Below are 17,064 nucleotides of genomic sequence, written 5' to 3'. Positions count from 1 at the left end.
CTATGGCAGTCAGGGTCACCTCCCTGTTAGCTTCAAAAGGCTGACTACGGGTAGTCTAAACGATTCTCTCTGCTATGTAGATGAGCAAGCATGTCGACGTGATCTCACGCTTTCTGCGGTCGACATGTTTTCTTAGACGCATCAGTTCAGATCCGAAAGGCTTCGCTTTGAGAGGTTTCCGCTAATCCACTTTGTGAACATTACATTGTCGAACTCTAGTAGATCTTCTGATGTAGTGACTCACAGTTTGACAGTGGTGCATGCAAGCAACCTTAGCCACCTGTGCTTCTCGGCGTTGACCAAAATACAGTCTCTGGAGCTATGGTGATCTCTGGTACACACGTGTGGTGCTCATTCGGCTTTGATTTCTTACCATTTTCGAATCTCGTAGTACTGTTCCTCCATCCCTGGCTCAACCAGTGCGTTTTCAAGTTCAGGAAACTTTCCTTTCTGCGACGGGCCCGCGCCTATCATCAAGATGCCCCTAGTGAGATTCGTGTCATCACGAGCCCTGGAGGAGGAGATGCACTGGATTTAGCCGAAGATCGTGTTGCTGAGAAGGTCACATGTCTCCAAGAGCTCTTTGTTGTTTGACGGGAAGTGGCGCATGCCACATATGGTATGGCCGGATTTCTGTGGTTGAACCGGCTGCTCGGATTGGGGGTTCATTGCTGAGGAATGGGCAACACCTTGATGTTGTTGCGCAGTCCTACTAGGCAGAGTAGTAAGCTTATTCTAATGTTGGTGTTATGGGTTGTGTTTGCTGAACAGAGCTTGGTGCTCGGCGGTCTACGCGAGGACTTTTCTGAACAGCAAGGAACATCAGATTATGAGGCCACCAGCTTGTCTTATGATTTGACTTTTGTAAAGAAAAGAAACAAAAAAGTAAGAATCGATGCATCTCTGTGTTGAGCGAGATCACAATACTTTGCGAAAGTCTGCCGACATTCCAAAGGCCTTACTGTGCTACAAATATCGCCGAAAATGTTACATACTGCGCAAATGTACTGCATATAAGCTGTCAAATGTCAACATGCGGCGCACTCCTACATTTTGCGTCTGACATCGGTACTCGGCATGCAATGTTCCCACCACACCATCAGCAAATCATTCGACAGCCACGACATAGCTGAATGGGCAAAGCAATGTGGATTGTACGCGCTGGCTGTCAATCGATGCCTAATTGCGCCACCAACTGGGCGACCAAGGATGACGCTAGCGGCTTTTCCGCAGCCCTGGAGCCACCTACGAAACTTAGTCTGCATTCATCACGTCGTCCTTCTGGCGCCAGCCCCTTGTGCAGCCTTTATACAGGCCATTCGCCGACCACAAAATGGAATGTGGCATACTTGCACTGTTTATCGGAACTCTCAAGAACGGGTCCCTTGGCGGCGTCTCAGCTGGATAATTGTAATGCAGCGCATTGGCAGCTGTGGGCCCACAGCTGCTCCTTCTGCGCGCTGCGGCGTCAGGTGCCTGCCATTCATAAGATGGTAAGAACTGCTCTGCCTCATTGCTGAGAACATCAACCGCCATTTGCCTATACAGGCTTCTGCTTACGTCTATTGTCTCTGCCTGTATTATTCGCCCCGGTGGCCGCCCCCAACCTTCAGCCTCCTTGCGAAAACATCCTCCGTTCTTATATTAATACCTAATTCTTAATTGTGCCTCATCCTTCAAACTGTCACATTCCTTCTATAATTCCCAATTTTCGACATGGCCGACAAAGCCTGGGGACGCCGATTGGTCATTTGTTGCGACGGCACCTGGCAATCTTCCGTCGGTCTTGATCAAAACGTACCTTCAAATGTCACCAAACTATGTCGACTCGTCGCGCGTGTAGGAACTGACCAGCATGATCCGTCGAAGAAATTCCATCAAATCGTGTACTATGACAGCGGAGTCGGAACCGGAGATCTTAGTAAATCCGAGGCAAGACGACAAGGCGGCACAGGCGCTGGGCTCGCGGAGAACGTTATCGAAGCTTACAACTTCATCGTTATGAACTATGAACCTGGAGACGAGATATTCTGCTTCGGTTTTTCTCGCGGCGCGTACACTGCACGAGCTGTCGCGGGCTTAGTCTCGGATATTGGCGTCATCAAACCAATTCACATGCAGTCATTCCCCGATCTCTACCGAACGTACATGACCAACGACGAGGGTCTCGAGTTTCGAGAGACGAAGGGCTGGAAATGGTTTACCGAGGGCAAACTCAGCAAGCAGGGTGAAGAATGGTCCAAGCAGGGCGTTTCATATAATCACAAGAACCCGCAGCAGCTGGCAGAGTGGTGGGAGATCATACCGCACGGCGAGCTTGCAGTCAGTCCAGAGAGTAGGAACGTGAAAGTCGTTGGAGTGTTCGACACAGTCGGAAGCTTGGGTGTCCCGGACGTGTTGGGCATCAATCTGGCGTGGAAGAGGACAAAGTATGGATTTCACAATGTGAAACTCACTGAACGTGAGTCCTCTCCATTCATCTCTTCCGAGATGTTGCTCACTAGGAATAGACATCGAACACGCATATCAAGCACTCGCACTCGATGAACGGCGCAAACCTTTCCGGCCGACGCTGTGGTACGTCCCAAAGGAGTTGGTAGATGACCCGAAGAAACCTACTCCGGAACTGAAGCAAGTTTGGGTATGTACTGCGGCCATGTATGCGACACCCAAACTAATCTGTTGTGTGAAGTTCCCTGGTGTTCACATCAATGTTGGCGGTGGCTCGGATGACTGCTTTACAGAGATGAAAGGCGACAATGAGAGTGAGTAACGCGCCATCAAACATCTCTACTTAACTAACGACATTACAGATATTTCACAGGCTTCCTTGGTATGGATGCTGCAGTGCATTTCGCCTCATCTCACCATCGACCAATCTGCGTTCAACAATTCCCTAGAACAGTACAAACGCTGGCTTTTCCACATCCGCTTCGCTTGTACCTACCATCACCCGACGAAATGGGATCGTATCAAGGCCCATCTTCCAAAGGTGCCGATCATCCCAATCATTCATCCTGCGCGCAGCGAGCTGGACCCGCCGAGACGCGATCCACCTCACAAGCATCCAGAGTTCGACTTCAGTTGGGGCACTGGTCCAATCGTGGACTCGTTCGGGGGCATATACCACTTCGTTGGTTCACATTCACGTCGACCAGGCGGGGAAGACGTCGAGGTCTATAACCAGGAGGAGGATGTATGGTCATGGGAGCCACTTCGCAGTCTCGGCGATACCAACGAGTACATTCACCCCATCGCCTATCATCGCAGCCTCATATGTGGTTGGGAGAAGCACTCTCCTCTTCGCAAGGGCTGGACACGCGAGTACCGCAGAGGCGAGGATGGCAGAGGACGGTACTGGTGGTATATGCGCAAAGGTGACGAGACCATTACCCTACCTGAGTGGGCCATCCTTCCTGACTTATCGCAAACACCAAATTTTGAGCGGGCATGGTATGGAAAGTGCGAGAAGACCAAAAGGACTCTCGATGGCCTGAAGAAGGTGAAGGAGTATGGTACCAATGACTTCCTGGCAGTTCTGGACCAGGATATTGATTTTGGATTCGACGTAAAGCCACAGAATCTGTGGCCGTAATAGCTGTAAACTTGTGGTTGTTTGATATTGGAGTAATACTATACCCGTGCCCTATGGCTTCTTTGCTCAATTGTTCTTCCATGCTACCTATGATACTGTCTTTATCGTTGGACTCAACCCGTTGGGAGCAAGGATCGGCTCCAATCTCGCCAAGAACAAATCTGGCTAGGCCGAATCCCAATTGACACAGGCAGAAATTTCCTGCTCCCACCGCCCAATCGTCTTCCGATTTTTAGGCAGGTGCTGAGGGAGAGCTGCTGTTCGTCCTGTTAAAAGAGCTGTCTAACCGAGAGTGTCTAGCTGCGAGCCCTCTGCACGACACACGGCAGCAGTATGACGTTGACTTGTTGCCCTGAAACTGACAATGCAGATAGAATTTAGCCATCTCATCAGATTAACTTTCGTTGAAATGGACAATTGTTGCACTTTGTAAAAGTAGTGAAGTCAGTTGGAATACCTTCACGTGTCAAGAACGACGCCAAGAAACAACGAAATGACGTTCCTCAAGCACGACCCTGGCTGTCAGCAGCAGCCCTGCAGTCAACCGAGCCGAACGAGCCGCGACTTTTGAGAATGATGTCCGCGAGATCCCCCAGGTTCGGCTGCAACTTTTCCCCATCGCGAAGACGGCTCTTGTGTCTCGATCGATAGAGTACCCCGCCTGCACGCGTTTTCACCCACATGGCCGCGAGCGTTTTCCATATAAATTAGATCAAGCCCCCTTGCACCCATGTCTCTCCCACCTCCTGTCACTCAACCCACCATGCCGCCCAGCAAAGGTACGATAGATTGTTTGCGCGTCACGTCGTCGATGAAATGCTGACTTGTGGTGAATTGTAGAAACCGCGGCGCATGAGTGCGTCTCGGAAGAAGCGCTGCAGCATCTAAAATCGTACAAATATTCGAGCGTCGATAAATCCTTCATCTCCCGCTACATCCTTAAGCACTACGTACGCTCACCCCCGAACGCGCGCATTCACGGCTTCATCTGACACGTGCGCAGTGGAATGGCTTCGTTGAACTTCTTCCATTATGGATCGCGCCGAATCTCGTCACATTATTAGGCTTCTTCTTCATTCTGGGAAATGTCGTACTCCTTGAGCTTTACATACCGGATCTGGTCGGACCAGTCAGTAGACCCCAGACAGACATTTGGGATATAACAGGAAGCTGATTATGATGCAGGCGCCCTCATGGGTGTACTACAGCTTCGCGTTTGGCATGTGGATGTATGTTCACCCCCTTTGCGCACCCTGGAGATGGGACTAACCGACCTTCTAGGTACTCCACCATGGACAACGTCGACGGAAAGCAAGCGCGTCGCACGGGGACATCGAGTCCGCTAGGAGAACTTTTCGAGTACGTGACGTGAAGCCCAAAGCGCCCATACCCGAGACTGATTGAGATAGCCACGGCATTGACTCCCTGAACTGCACCCTCGCGAGTCTCTTAGAGACAGCAGCGGTTGGATATGGCTCGACGAAAATTGGCGCGTTCACTGCGCTGGTTCCGGTGCTTCCCATGTTCTTCTCGACCTGGGAGACATACCACACGCACACGCTGTATCTTGGCTACTTCAATGGCCCAACTGGTAGGTTCGCCCCAGCTGAAACCGAGAGACATATCTGACACTATACAGAGGGACTAATACTGGCATGTTCGTTTATCTGCATGTCAGGCTACTTTGGCCCCGAGATTTGGTCCACCCCGCTCGCGCACTACTTCCCATCCTACAAGGCAGAAATCGGGGACCTCACCCTGAAAGAGCTATGGATACCGATCATCCTGTTCACGTTCTTCGTCGCCCACCTTCCAGCCTGTATCGTCAATGTCGCGCGAGCTCGCCGAGCCAAGAATCTGCCTGTCCTGCCATTGATCTACGAGTGGACGCCCCTTGTAGTATTCGTTACATGCACAATGGCCTGGCTTGGATCGCCATACTCGCACCTTCTCGAGGATAATCATCTCGTTCTATACTGCTTGACCATGTCTCTGGTCTTTGGGCGCATGACCACCAAGATTATCCTGGCTCATCTCACCCGTCAGCCCTTCCCATACTGGACGGTGATGCTGGTGCCCATGATCGGAGGTGCTTTGCTGGTCAACCATCCTTACTTCACGATCCCAGGCACGACCTTCGGACCCGTATCGGCGAACTTCGAGCTCTGGTATCTCCGCTTCTACTTCGTGTTTGCTGCGGTGGTTTATGGACGCTGGGCTCTCCTGGTCATCAACAGCATCTGCGACTACCTTGGTATCAACTGCCTCACGATCCCCAAGGCGACTGCAGAGAAGACCGCGCGATCGACTGGCGCCGCAAACGGAGCTTTCCCCGAGAAAGGCCGCACCGACTAAAGTACTCACATGCCCACCACCTGGGGCGACTACATTAGAACACGCATGTTAGACACGATGGATCAATCCGCGCACTTTTGCATAATAGCGACGGGAGGCGCTTTTCCGCTATGGACTAGACATTTGGCGATACAGGTTTCATTGTGAACCATATTTGACGACACTTACGGCTGGATCAACCATATTAATATTGTAATTATTCGACTCGAACTGGCCATCTGGTATTATTTCTCGCTGTTGCTTTGGTTGGAAAGCGACCTGCTTTGGGAGGCAAGGTCTTCTTGGATTGCTGTACGCGCATTTGTGTAGCGATGCGGCAAAAGCACAGCCTACGGGAGATCGTGCGCCGTGTGCCTCGTAGTGCAGCTGGAAGCATTTAAGCCCCCAATATCAACCAATTGAAACTGAGGCTCCGATGCATGACTGCGCCCACCTATCCGCACGTCTTCGTGGCTCCATCATTCTAATTTTACAAACAGTGTGATGTGCACTGCGTTCGGTATCCGTTGTCACTGCCTCCTTTGACGCACCAGATCCTCGTCGCACTTACCTGCTGTGGCACATGTTTGACACTGAACGGATAAGGCTGAAAACTATCGCGGCCAGGCGGCTGACATGGCGCACATGCACAGCGTAGCTGGGGGCCGAACGAACAACCTCGCCGTCGCTGCGTCCGACACTTAAGAAGAGTTTGCCCAGCAAACAGTCAATAGTTTCACACGCCGTACAAAACTCGTTGCACAACTCAATGCTTCTTCCTCAATAACCGCCATGACGTGGAAGGTATTCGACTGCGCAAACTCGCACCCGACCTGCGATGCGCACAACCAGACAATCGATGCGAATCCTGATATTGCTGGTGTTGGCGTGAGTGAGACCTTTGCAGGGAATCAGACAGCGAAATACTGATAAATGGCAGGTTGTAATATCCTTCTTAATGACAACATGCCTTGCTTTCCTCATCGCATTCACTGTCATCTTCCTCGATCGCTATGAATCGATCATCAATCTGTACCGACGCTTCGTATCCAAGAAGGGCGGCGCGAACTATGAACAGAATTACAATGGTCCATATTGGCGTTCCACAGCTTTTTGGTCGCGCGTGCTTAGCAAGAACCTCCTCGCATTCAGCGATACACAACTTCTTACTGGACTGGCGATCCAATTCACCGGTTTGCTAAAGCATTGCAATATGCGCGTGTACCATTGGAAGATTGTTACAGAACTCGCATTCTTGACCACAGTCACGCATCTCCTTACCGTTGTAGCGCTGCGGAATTACTTCGTCAAGTATCGCTGGATCAACTTACCTCGCATTTTCTTCATGCTTGCCAATCTCGGTCTTCTCGGCTACACATCCTACATCTCCTACTCCTACGAATTCGCCGGCCTCGACATCTCCACCGAGCTATCCTGCTTCTTCCAAGGCCAACGCCCTAAAGTGAAATCCGCATTCGGCACAAAATGGACTGGTCTTCTCGTCGGCGCAATAGGCGGGCACGTCACCGTCATCCTGGCCATGTACTTCCTCAAGGAGCCCGAAGAAGGCGGAAAGAAAGAATGGTACTACTGGCTGGGTGCTGCTTTTCGGACCTGGATTGTCGCGCCGATATACGGCATTTATGGACTGTATATGGCCGGCGACGGACTCCGGTACACGCAAGCGCTCGGCACGCCCAATGTTAGCATGAACGGGAGCGAGAGTGAGTGGAATTTTGGACAGTTTTTGCCGGTGCTCTTGCTTGCGCTGCCGCTGTTTGCGGGCTGGGAGAGTTTCTGGGAAGAGAAGGATGAAGACAGGGAGAATCGGTTTGGCAGGGGGAGTCGCTGGACGTGGGAGAAGGGCAGGAATAGTCAAATGGATGGGCTGGATGTTCCGCCTGAGAAAGTGAGGGTTGATGAGAGTAGAGCGAGTTTGGAGGAAAGAACGGTTGAGAGTAGTGTAATTCAGACCCCGAGGCCAGTGGTCATGGCGACGCATAGGTCTTCGACGCCGAGGTTGGCGCAATGACGGAGTTCAGAAAATCTGGGGTTGGTAGTGTGGTTACGAAATTATGACTTGCTTAAAGACGCGTGTTAATTTCACCGGCATGTTTGATATCCCTGAACTCACGACTCACGTTTTCCTTCCGAGATTCTATGCGCCTGACAGAGCAAAAGCCCACGTATCCCGCCGGCTACTAGGAATGAATCATCGTAAAGGCCGATGAAAGTATGTTTCGATAGGACTTGGAAGACAAGTAATTTATATGCGACTGTGACATGCCGAAGTTTGCGACTAGGTAGGTGAATTCCTTCCCAGCAGTCGTTTGCCGTGGTAGCCGTCCATGACGTTTTTCATATGTACGATCGCTTCGTGCCGCAAACAAGCTTTTCGGCTGTTTGCTGTTGTTTACGAGCTCGTCTCCTTATCGCCATCAGCTCAAGTTTATGGGGAGCACACACAATTGTTGAATTGTGGGTTTGCCTTGAGACACCCGAATGTCCGAGGGTGGAGCAGAGGGAAGGCCCGCCATGGCCCACTCAAGCGTGTCTCCGAGAATGCCTGTGAGCACTCCACGCTTCCAAGGTTTCTTATCTTTTGGCTGAAAAGTCGGAGATATCAGCAATAAGCGAGGGTTTCGCACTGATAAGAAAAGTCGCCTCACCGTTCGTGAAGCACGCGAACCGATGTCGAGCGGGATGGATGCAGTGGAAGTTGAACAGCGAACAGCATCGCAATAGTTGCTCTTTTCCTTCATCCAAGGCCAAGGAAGACACTGACCGATCCATGTCAACCCCAGATCGGGAAGAGATTTCCCCAGTCTCCAGCCCCAAAGTTTCATGCCATGGCTACCCAGATGCATTTCGCAAAGCATCGGCGCGTGCCTTGCATCCATGCATGCAGTCGCAGCACGTTTAGTTCGCTTCCAGAACAGCGCCACGAGCACCAGCGTTCCCGCGGAGCCTACCGCGCGGCGCACTTGAGCCTCAGATCCCCACATCTCGGTTTCCTACGGTCTCCGTTAATCGGCGCGTCTTCAATTCACGCATCAAATACCAGGAAGTGGTCAGTGCCCCTGGCATGTCAAGACAAGACCGAAGGAACGCGACATAAGCGCGAGTGCGTCATTAATGAATGGTGCGATGCGTGCAACCACCAACACCGCAGCAGGCGAGGTTCCCCGCCTTTTCCTCCAGGGTCTATCTGTTACGTACGTGCAATTGGTTCCCCAGACCCATTGTCTTGGGGATCAGCCCAAGACCACCTGAACACCCGCTCTAGGCAGTTCTCCGAACCGGCCCTACTGGCTAACGCGTTGGCCATCAGATAGCGAAAATTCTGCTATCACGACCATACTTCTGACATTCCCTGGCAAAGGCGGTTTGTATATAACGTCCCACGCTCCCCGGATCGGATACAAGTGTCTGGGTGTGGGCGAACCGAACTTCCACGGTCACGCTAACTAGTCGCCATCTGCCAAACATGCCAAACCACCAAATCGTGTCTCCGACTGGAGACCCTGAAAAGGGTCCTCATGGACAGTATGGGTACGAGACCAACGAAGAACCATTTGTGCATGGACACGGCACCCTTGCTGAGGCGACTGGAACTGGAGGCGCGACCCACCGTGGGTTGAAGAGTCGCCATATCCAATTTTTGTAAGTTCAAGTCTTCACACAATTCAGATGCGAATCTAACGCGAACTCAGGGCTCTCGGTGGTGCTATTGGAACCGGTCTTTTCGTCGGATCAGGTGCAATCCTTGCACTTGTGGGACCCGCGCCGCTATTCATGGCCTATCTTTCCATGATGATTGTGGTGTGGTGTATTATGAACGACTTGGCTGAGATTGTCACGTATCTCCCGATGAACGGCATCACGATTCCTTACTTCGTCAAGCGTTTTGTAGACCCAAGTCTGGCTTTTGCTGCTGGTACGTCTGTCAAAACTATCGATAACGGCACACAGCTAACATATGACAGGCTGGAACTATTGGTATGCGTATGCGATTCTCGTAGCAGCTGAAGCAACGGCTGGTGCAATTCTTTTGAGCTACTGGGAAACGCCTGTGCACAATGCCGTCTGGATCACCATTTTCCTCGTTGTTGTGCTCTTCCTCAACATCGTAGCAGTCGAAGTTTTTGGTGAAGCCGAGTTCTGGTTCGCGTCCATCAAATTCATCACGATCATGGGTTTGATCATCCTAGGATTCGTGATCATGCTCGGTGGCAGTCCAAACGATCAGGGGCGACTCGGCTTCCGATACTGGAAAAACCCAGGAGCTTTCAAGCCCTATATAGTAGGCGGGAACACTGGAAAGTTTTTGGCATACTGGACGGCCTTCATTCGAGCTGGATTCGCCTTTATCGTTTCTCCTGAGCTGATTGCACTCTCTGCTGGAGAGACGATTGCGCCTCGCCGAAACATTCCTAAAGCCGCGGGACGATTTGTGTACCGTCTGGCTGTTTTCTACGGATTCGGTTCATTCATCATTGGAGTGATTGTCCCATCCGATGACCCTCGACTTCTCAGCCCCAGCTCAAACGCGACCGCATCTCCATTCGTTATCGGAATCCAGAGGGCTGGAATTGCTGGCCTGCAACACGTCATCAACGCCGCCATTCTCACATCCGCCTGGTCTGCTGGAAACGCTTTCCTTTTCTCCGGATCGCGTGTTCTTTACGGCATGGCTCTGAACAAAGAAGCCCCCAAGTTCTTCGCTAAAACGACAAAGAAGGGTGTACCATGGACAGCAGTATTGGCAACATGGGCAGTCGGATTCTTGGCCTACTTGAACGTTTCCAGCTCCGGAGCGCAAGTTTTCACCTGGTTCTCCAATATCTCCACCATTTCCGGCTTCATTGCATGGATCGTCGTCATGATCACGTACTTGCGTTTCCGCAAGGCCATGGAGTTCAACAACATGCTTTCCGAACTGCCATACCGCACAAAGTTCCAGCCATACATGACATACTTCACCCTATTTATTGTCTCGCTCCTCACACTTACGAACGGATTCCAAGTCTTTACATCCGCCCGGTGGGATGTCGCTGATTTCCTAGCTGCGTACATCACGCTTCCTATTTTCCTCGTGTTGTACCTTGGCCACAAGATCTACTTCAAGACGCCATTCTTTATCCACACGCAGCATATTGATGTCATGTCTGGCAAGAGGGAGATGGATGAGCTGTGCAAGAATGATATCTCAGGTGCGCCTGTGCCGAAGAATATGTTGCAGAGGATTTGGTTCTGGATTGCTTAGACGGGGATTAGAAAGTAATTCTGGTGGATATACATAGATTTCAGATTACGAAGACTTCGTTTCTCTTGATACATAAGTTTCCTGTGAATATTCTATTTTCGTTGCTTCCTCTTGTCTTGTGATTACGAGTGTACTTTATGATAACGATAGTAGGCGAGACTTCTCGATTGGGTTGCGGGGCTACCACTCCTTCTCTACGCGATCTACTTTCACAAAATACAACGCGCGCACGTCATGGACTTCACTGCTGTACGCACACTATGGCTGAAGTCGTTGGTTTAGCAGCCTCTGTTGCTCAACTGGTGCATCTCAGCGGCACCCTCCTTGCTGGCGGATACGGCTTTCTTACCAAAAGTCGCCCGTGGGCCTAATGAGATTCGGGGTCTCTTGACTGAAGCTGCAGCAGTGAATAGTCTGCTTAGTCAACTTCAACTTATCGCAGACGCACCATCAGATCCAAGTACCGAACAAGCTCTAAGTAGTCTAGCCCGACTTGGTGTCTTACAAGAATGCAAGACACTTCTTGAGTTCATTGAGCTCGCGCTAGCACGATGCGAGCAGGAAGCCGGGAAAGATTTTCAAAATTTTGGGAAGATGTTGAAGTGGCCGTTCAAAGAGAAGGAGACGAAGGATGCTCTGCAACGGTTACATCAGCTTCGTGGTGTGCTGGCGAATGCCGTGGAGGTAGACTCGGCGTGAGTGACACGGAAAGTCGCGCAAAAGCTCTACACACTTATGACCTAATAGGAACACTTTAAGGCGCATCGAGACTGTTCAAGTTCTATTGGTGGATGGCATGCGTTCCTTGACCACAAAGGTAGAGACTCAGATGAGTCGAGAAGAGTCGCAGAAAGTGCTCTCCTGGTTATGTCCACTTCCCACCACTGGAGCGCATGTCAGTCTCGAAAACGCACTGGCTCGCCGTCTGTCTGGTACTGGAGAGTGGTTTCTTCAATCCAGGATCTTCACCCATTGGTTGGTATCCAAAAATAGCGCTGAGACAAGTTCGATCTGGATCACCGGTCTCCCCGGCTCAGGCAAGACCCTGCTTTGTGCCTCTGCTATCCAGAGGCTACTGGCTCTCCAGACGGAGAGGACTGAATATATGACTATCTTATACTTCTTCTGCGATCATCGCGATCCCGCCAAAGTCACGCACGACAGCTTCCTTATGACCCTGACGAAACAGATACTCGACCACTCACCCGACTTCATGGAGCAAGCCAAGAAAATCTACGACGAAAAGGCTAGTAACGGCGAGCGCATGTTCAATCGAACCGACTACATCTCCCTGATACAATCTTTCATGAGCCTCTGCAAACATGTCTTCATTTTCTGCGACGCGCTGGACGAGTCATCTGAGGGCGATGAGATTGCAAACAGTCTTGGGAATCTTTTTGAATATGGCCAGAAATGTGATGTTTCTACCAGGGTACTCATGACGAGTCGCTTTGATGTGCAACTGGAACGTCGACATGCTACCCTAACGACCAATCGAGTGGCGCTGGCAGAGAACATGAAGCCAGACATCGACCAGTATGTCACTACTGAAGTGGGAAGTCGTGTTGAGAAGGGCACTTTGAAGATGAGAGATAAGAATTTGCAGTCCTCGATACAGGAGCAGGTTGCGTCGCGCGCTGGCACGTAAGAAGCCCCTCTTCCATTTCTACCTCTATCCGACAGTTTGAGAAGACCCAGCAGACTCCCGCGTCTGTCATCACGGGAATTTCGGATCGTTCCAATGTGCTCGGCTGACCGAATACAGAATCCTTCATGCTCGCATGCAGCTGGACTACTTCAGTACTGCCAGAAACGACAAAGACCTCAAAGCCATGATCACTAATCTGCCCAATGGACTTGAGCATACATATGAGACAATTCTTAGTCATATGGCATCTACGTATCCCGACTGCGTAGAAAACATGAAGATTCTCTTGCAGTGTCTAGTCGTCGCTTCTCCAACGCTCACTGCATCAGATCTTGCCGAGATTCTAGCCATGGGACCTGAGCAAGCATTTCTGGATTTCGACTTGGTGTCGACGGATCCTTACGATGAGCTAGAGGTCATTGCACCTTTAGTGGTCCTAACAAAAATAAGGAAGACGCATGGCATTGTTAAGCTTGCACATTACTCACTCGACGAATACTTGTCGTCTCCTCGCATACTGCAAAGTCAAGCAAGACAATTCCATGTCAACCCCGAAGAGGCCAATGCATGGCTGGCTTCAATATGTCTCCAGTACCTTACATTTGACATCTTCAATCTGTCCAGACATCAAATGTCTAAATCTGACTTTCCTTCTCTCGAACAATATAGCTTCCGCCGCTATGCAGCACTCAACTGGTTCAGACACTACCAGCAGGCAAAGCGCACCGCAGGTTTCAGCGAACAATGCAAACCCTACCTAGGCCGACTCTTCAGCGACGAGGACGGCTCACCATGTTTTAAGCACTGGCGATGGATTTACCAACAAGAATACCCATACGACGAATCACCTCGCTACTCCCCAGTCTGCTTCGCCATAAGCCAAGGCCTCGACGACATCGTCGAAGACCTGTTACCGCGCCTCTCAGATATCAACATACCACAAACCGACGGCTACACTTGCCTCAACATCGCCGCGAAATGGAATCGCCCAACTACCATCCGCAAACTCCTCGCCCTCGGGGCTGACATCAACGAACCTGGCAGCAGGCAATCCACACCCCTCCATCTGGCGGCTGAGTTCGCTAGTCGAGACGCATGCGACGTGCTCTTGGATGCTGGTGCGGATTCACACGCGCGCTCATTGTCCGGATCGACAGCGTTCTACCGCGCATGTCGTGGCGGAGACGTCCATATCGTCCAGCGCTTGAAAGACTGCGGCAGCGATATAAACGCCCAAACAAGCGACTCCTGGACGCCGATCATGGAAGCCGTAGAGAATGGGCATGAAGCGGTTGTCGACTTGCTACTCGGCTGGGGCGCGGATTTGAGTGTTAAAACTCGTCAGAAGTGGACGGTTTTGCTGCTTGCGGAGGACGGATTCAATCTTGCGCCGAATCGACGGATTATTGAGAAATTGAAGAGGGCTGTGGGTAGAGAGGCATATCGGGACTCTGTAAATGAGGTGGTGCTAGAAGAGAAGGCGATGGGCGAGGAAGACGCGGTTGGGATTGAGGTTGAGAAGACAACATATGAGGGGGTTGAGCTTACTAGACAACGTAATACTCTTGCGAGTATCCCTAGCTGGGTTCCAGGCGTAATAAGACCGCCAAATGTATAGAACAGATGGATACACTAGAGCCTTGATAACCTGCCTGGGAAGACCAGCCGAGGGTATGGATCATACATAGCGAGATTACAGAGCTGTCTGATATGGACGTGAATGGGTATATTGTGCTTAGCAGCCCGCGCTACCAGAAATACAAATAATTCGTCTTCTCACACAAAACGCCAAGTCATTCTGCCAAGTCATTCTTACAAGTGCACCATATTTCAATCCTCCGATCCATCCTCAGGTAAGCTCTCCAGCAGCTCTTCGACGATACTGATCAGCTCGTCCACATCCGGTCGTTCACTCGGCTCTAGCTTCAAGCACTTCCTCACGACCTCCTTGACAGGCTCACTGATCACTTCTTCAGTCTGCTTCGCCTTGCCCCTCTGCGGCCCTTCGTCCGGAAATCTCCAATCACCACCAAGCACGCAAATGCTCAAGCTTCCGCCCGTCTCGTCTGACCTGAACTCGAAGGGGCTCTTGCCAACAAGACACGCGTATAGTGTGCAACCCAACGACCAAATGTCGACTTTTGTGTCGATGACACTGCCAGTCTTGACGTCGAAGAGTTCGGGAGCGCGGTAGGGCATCGTGCTGTGTTCGGCGGCGGTGTCTTGGATTTGAAGGGCGAGTGAGCGGGAAGTCACGGGTGTTGGAGAGGGAGCAAGGGAGCCGAGATCCATGAGGATGGGGGATTTGCCGTCGTCGTCGATCATGATGTTGCCTTCATACATTATTAGCGCAATATTCGCTCAATCGCAACTTTCGAGGGAACTTACCGGGCTTGATATCCCTATGCGCATACGCCCTCTCTCCACCCTCCGCAATTCCTTCCTGCGCCATCGTGACATTTGAATCTTCCAACAGTCCCTCAGCCTCCTGGTCGTCGTCATCGTCATGTTCGCGATGTTTTCGGCTCGGGCGCATTTCCATGGTCTCAGCGGCCTGCGCATCCGCTCGCGCTGCCTCTCTCCGTACCTTCTTCGCTTTGCCCTCACTTCTCGCGCCACCCGGTCCGCCTTTGATCTTGTATTGATGCATTGCCTTGAGCGCTTTACACACACCAAGGAAGAGCACCATGAGCCGGCGCTCAGGGAACTTTGTGTGATTGACGAGATTCGCATTGATCATGTCCTGGAGGTTACCGCGGCGGTAGTAAGGCAGAAGAATGTATACTGTTTTCGCTGACGCATCGCCCTTGTCGGTCTCGACGGAGTAGTCTATGCTGTGTATGATGTTTGGGTGTGGCGAGAAGAGGGTGTAGGCTTCGACTTCCTTGAGCGCCAGGCTCACGGATTCTTGGCCAAAGGGACATCGGATCTTCTTCAGGGCGAGGAGTTGTTGATTCGAATTGTCCTGAACGAGGTAGACGTAGGAAAATCCGCCCTGTTATGGTCAGTATACGCGTTGCGCCGTGAGACGGAGTGTGTCGTACTTCACCCAGTAATCGCAAGATCTTGAAGCTCCGAGAATTGATTTTAAGTTGCGGTGAGCTTGGGAAGCAGACCATGCAGTTTGTGAAGGAGTAGACAACATCTAGGAAATAAGTCCCTAGCGACCCCATGGTTGCGACTGTCGGATTGTGTAGAGAGAGCTGTGGATAGCTCGTGGCTTTGGAACGAGCAATTGAACGTTGGACGCGCGTACGGCTTAGGCGACCTGTTCGCGTGACGGCGTCGGAGGATAAAGAATGTTGAATGTCGAGATTCACGGATTTGCGCAAGGTGTGGAAGTTGATGTGTCCTTTGCTAAGACAGACGCGCAGCTTCGTGTTCCCGGAGCTGACGTTGCTACGTCCGAGCTATGCGCGCCAAGTTGGGGCTGTGAACCGCGCATCCCGCAAGCGAGCCCCTCAAGACACAAACCCACTTCCCGGGGCTAACGGAATCTCAAGTGTGCTTGTGAGTGTCGTTGTCCTACTGAATTGCTTCCTAGTAAAAACGATTTGGAATATACTTTATTTTATTTGCATTCCTTCCATCTTCAGTCTAGCTTGAAGTTGAGGGCGTGTGGCTCAGTGGTAGAGCGTCCGCTTTGCATGGTACCATGGTTTGCGGAAGGTCCAGGTTTCGATCACCTGCCCGTCCACTTTTTTTTCGCTGTTTTTGCCCTCTTTTATGCATTTCTTTTTGCTCATCAGGTTGGCCTGTGGCTACGTCGAACGATGAAAGAGGAAGGATCGTGATGAGCTAGGGTATTTGACTTGCCCTTCCCCTCAACACTCAAAACCTCAACCACCTGCGCTTCACTATCGACATTAGAATTATCTCACATGCATGACGAGTGTAGGGCATAATTTCTGTCGCTGCAACTGCTACGGCGTGCGGTATATAAAGCCAGTATTGGATGCTCATCAAACATCTTTCGCTGGATGCTGACGAGTTTCAAGAAAATACCTGCGACTGCTGACTTCGGTGTTACGCCGTTGTCGTTGTCCTGGGGGCGCAATTGTAGCTTCGGAATTCGATGAAGTTGCGTTGCAACAATGCTCTTTCTGGATATGAATAACAGCATTTCTGTAAACAAGGGCCCACTCAGCTAGTTCAATGCTTGGGGACCGGGACTTCTCTGCTGCTGTAGTGAGTGCATCAGTATCTACATTATCATCGAGT

The 17,064-nt window shown here is 51.1% G+C and overlaps 5 protein-coding genes and 1 non-coding gene across 6 annotated transcripts; 5 read left to right on the top strand and 1 right to left on the bottom strand.

Moving 5' to 3' along the window:
• Nucleotides 1-1,716: 1,716 nt before the first annotated feature.
• Nucleotides 1,717-3,661, top strand: SNOG_04694 (hypothetical protein; the record flags this gene model as incomplete). Its single annotated transcript, XM_001795054.1, has 4 exons — nucleotides 1,717-2,461; nucleotides 2,511-2,641; nucleotides 2,693-2,765; nucleotides 2,814-3,661. 4 exons carry the CDS (start codon nucleotides 1,717-1,719, stop codon nucleotides 3,593-3,595), a joined length of 1,731 nt encoding a protein of 576 aa, XP_001795106.1. The 3' UTR covers nucleotides 3,596-3,661.
• A 1,225-nt stretch (nucleotides 3,662-4,886) lies between these two features.
• On the top strand, nucleotides 4,887-5,950 carry SNOG_04693 (hypothetical protein; the record flags this gene model as incomplete). The annotated part of the gene is made up of 3 exons (XM_001795053.1): nucleotides 4,887-4,954; nucleotides 5,005-5,186; nucleotides 5,274-5,950. 3 exons carry the CDS (start codon nucleotides 4,887-4,889, stop codon nucleotides 5,948-5,950), a joined length of 927 nt encoding a protein of 308 aa, XP_001795105.1.
• A 937-nt stretch (nucleotides 5,951-6,887) lies between these two features.
• On the top strand, nucleotides 6,888-7,885 carry SNOG_04692 (hypothetical protein; the record flags this gene model as incomplete). Its single annotated transcript, XM_001795052.1, has 2 exons — nucleotides 6,888-7,838; nucleotides 7,859-7,885. 2 exons carry the CDS (start codon nucleotides 6,888-6,890, stop codon nucleotides 7,883-7,885), a joined length of 978 nt encoding a protein of 325 aa, XP_001795104.1.
• Nucleotides 7,886-9,416: 1,531 nt separating this feature from the next.
• SNOG_04691 (hypothetical protein) lies at nucleotides 9,417-14,461 on the top strand (the record flags this gene model as incomplete). The annotated part of the gene is made up of 6 exons (XM_001795051.1): nucleotides 9,417-9,592; nucleotides 9,643-9,866; nucleotides 9,916-11,142; nucleotides 11,683-11,890; nucleotides 11,955-12,839; nucleotides 12,961-14,461. 6 exons carry the CDS (start codon nucleotides 9,417-9,419, stop codon nucleotides 14,459-14,461), a joined length of 4,221 nt encoding a protein of 1,406 aa, XP_001795103.1.
• A 212-nt stretch (nucleotides 14,462-14,673) lies between these two features.
• On the bottom strand, nucleotides 14,674-16,016 carry SNOG_04689 (hypothetical protein; the record flags this gene model as incomplete). The annotated part of the gene is made up of 3 exons (XM_001795050.1): nucleotides 14,674-15,176; nucleotides 15,232-15,838; nucleotides 15,888-16,016. 3 exons carry the CDS (start codon nucleotides 16,014-16,016, stop codon nucleotides 14,674-14,676), a joined length of 1,239 nt encoding a protein of 412 aa, XP_001795102.1.
• Nucleotides 16,017-16,455: 439 nt separating this feature from the next.
• On the top strand, nucleotides 16,456-16,540 carry SNOG_16612. Its single transcript is given in 2 exon segments — nucleotides 16,456-16,491; nucleotides 16,505-16,540. It is a non-coding gene; the product is annotated as a tRNA-Ala (tRNA).
• The last annotated feature ends 524 nt before the right edge of the window (nucleotides 16,541-17,064 follow it).

This window comes from Parastagonospora nodorum (assembly GCF_000146915.1).
Source record: "Parastagonospora nodorum SN15 chromosome Unknown scaffold_6, whole genome shotgun sequence".
Taxonomy (NCBI): Eukaryota; Fungi; Ascomycota; class Dothideomycetes; order Pleosporales; family Phaeosphaeriaceae; genus Parastagonospora; species Parastagonospora nodorum.
Note: the sequence above shows the minus strand (reverse complement) of the source record. Positions and strands in the feature narration are given on the sequence as shown.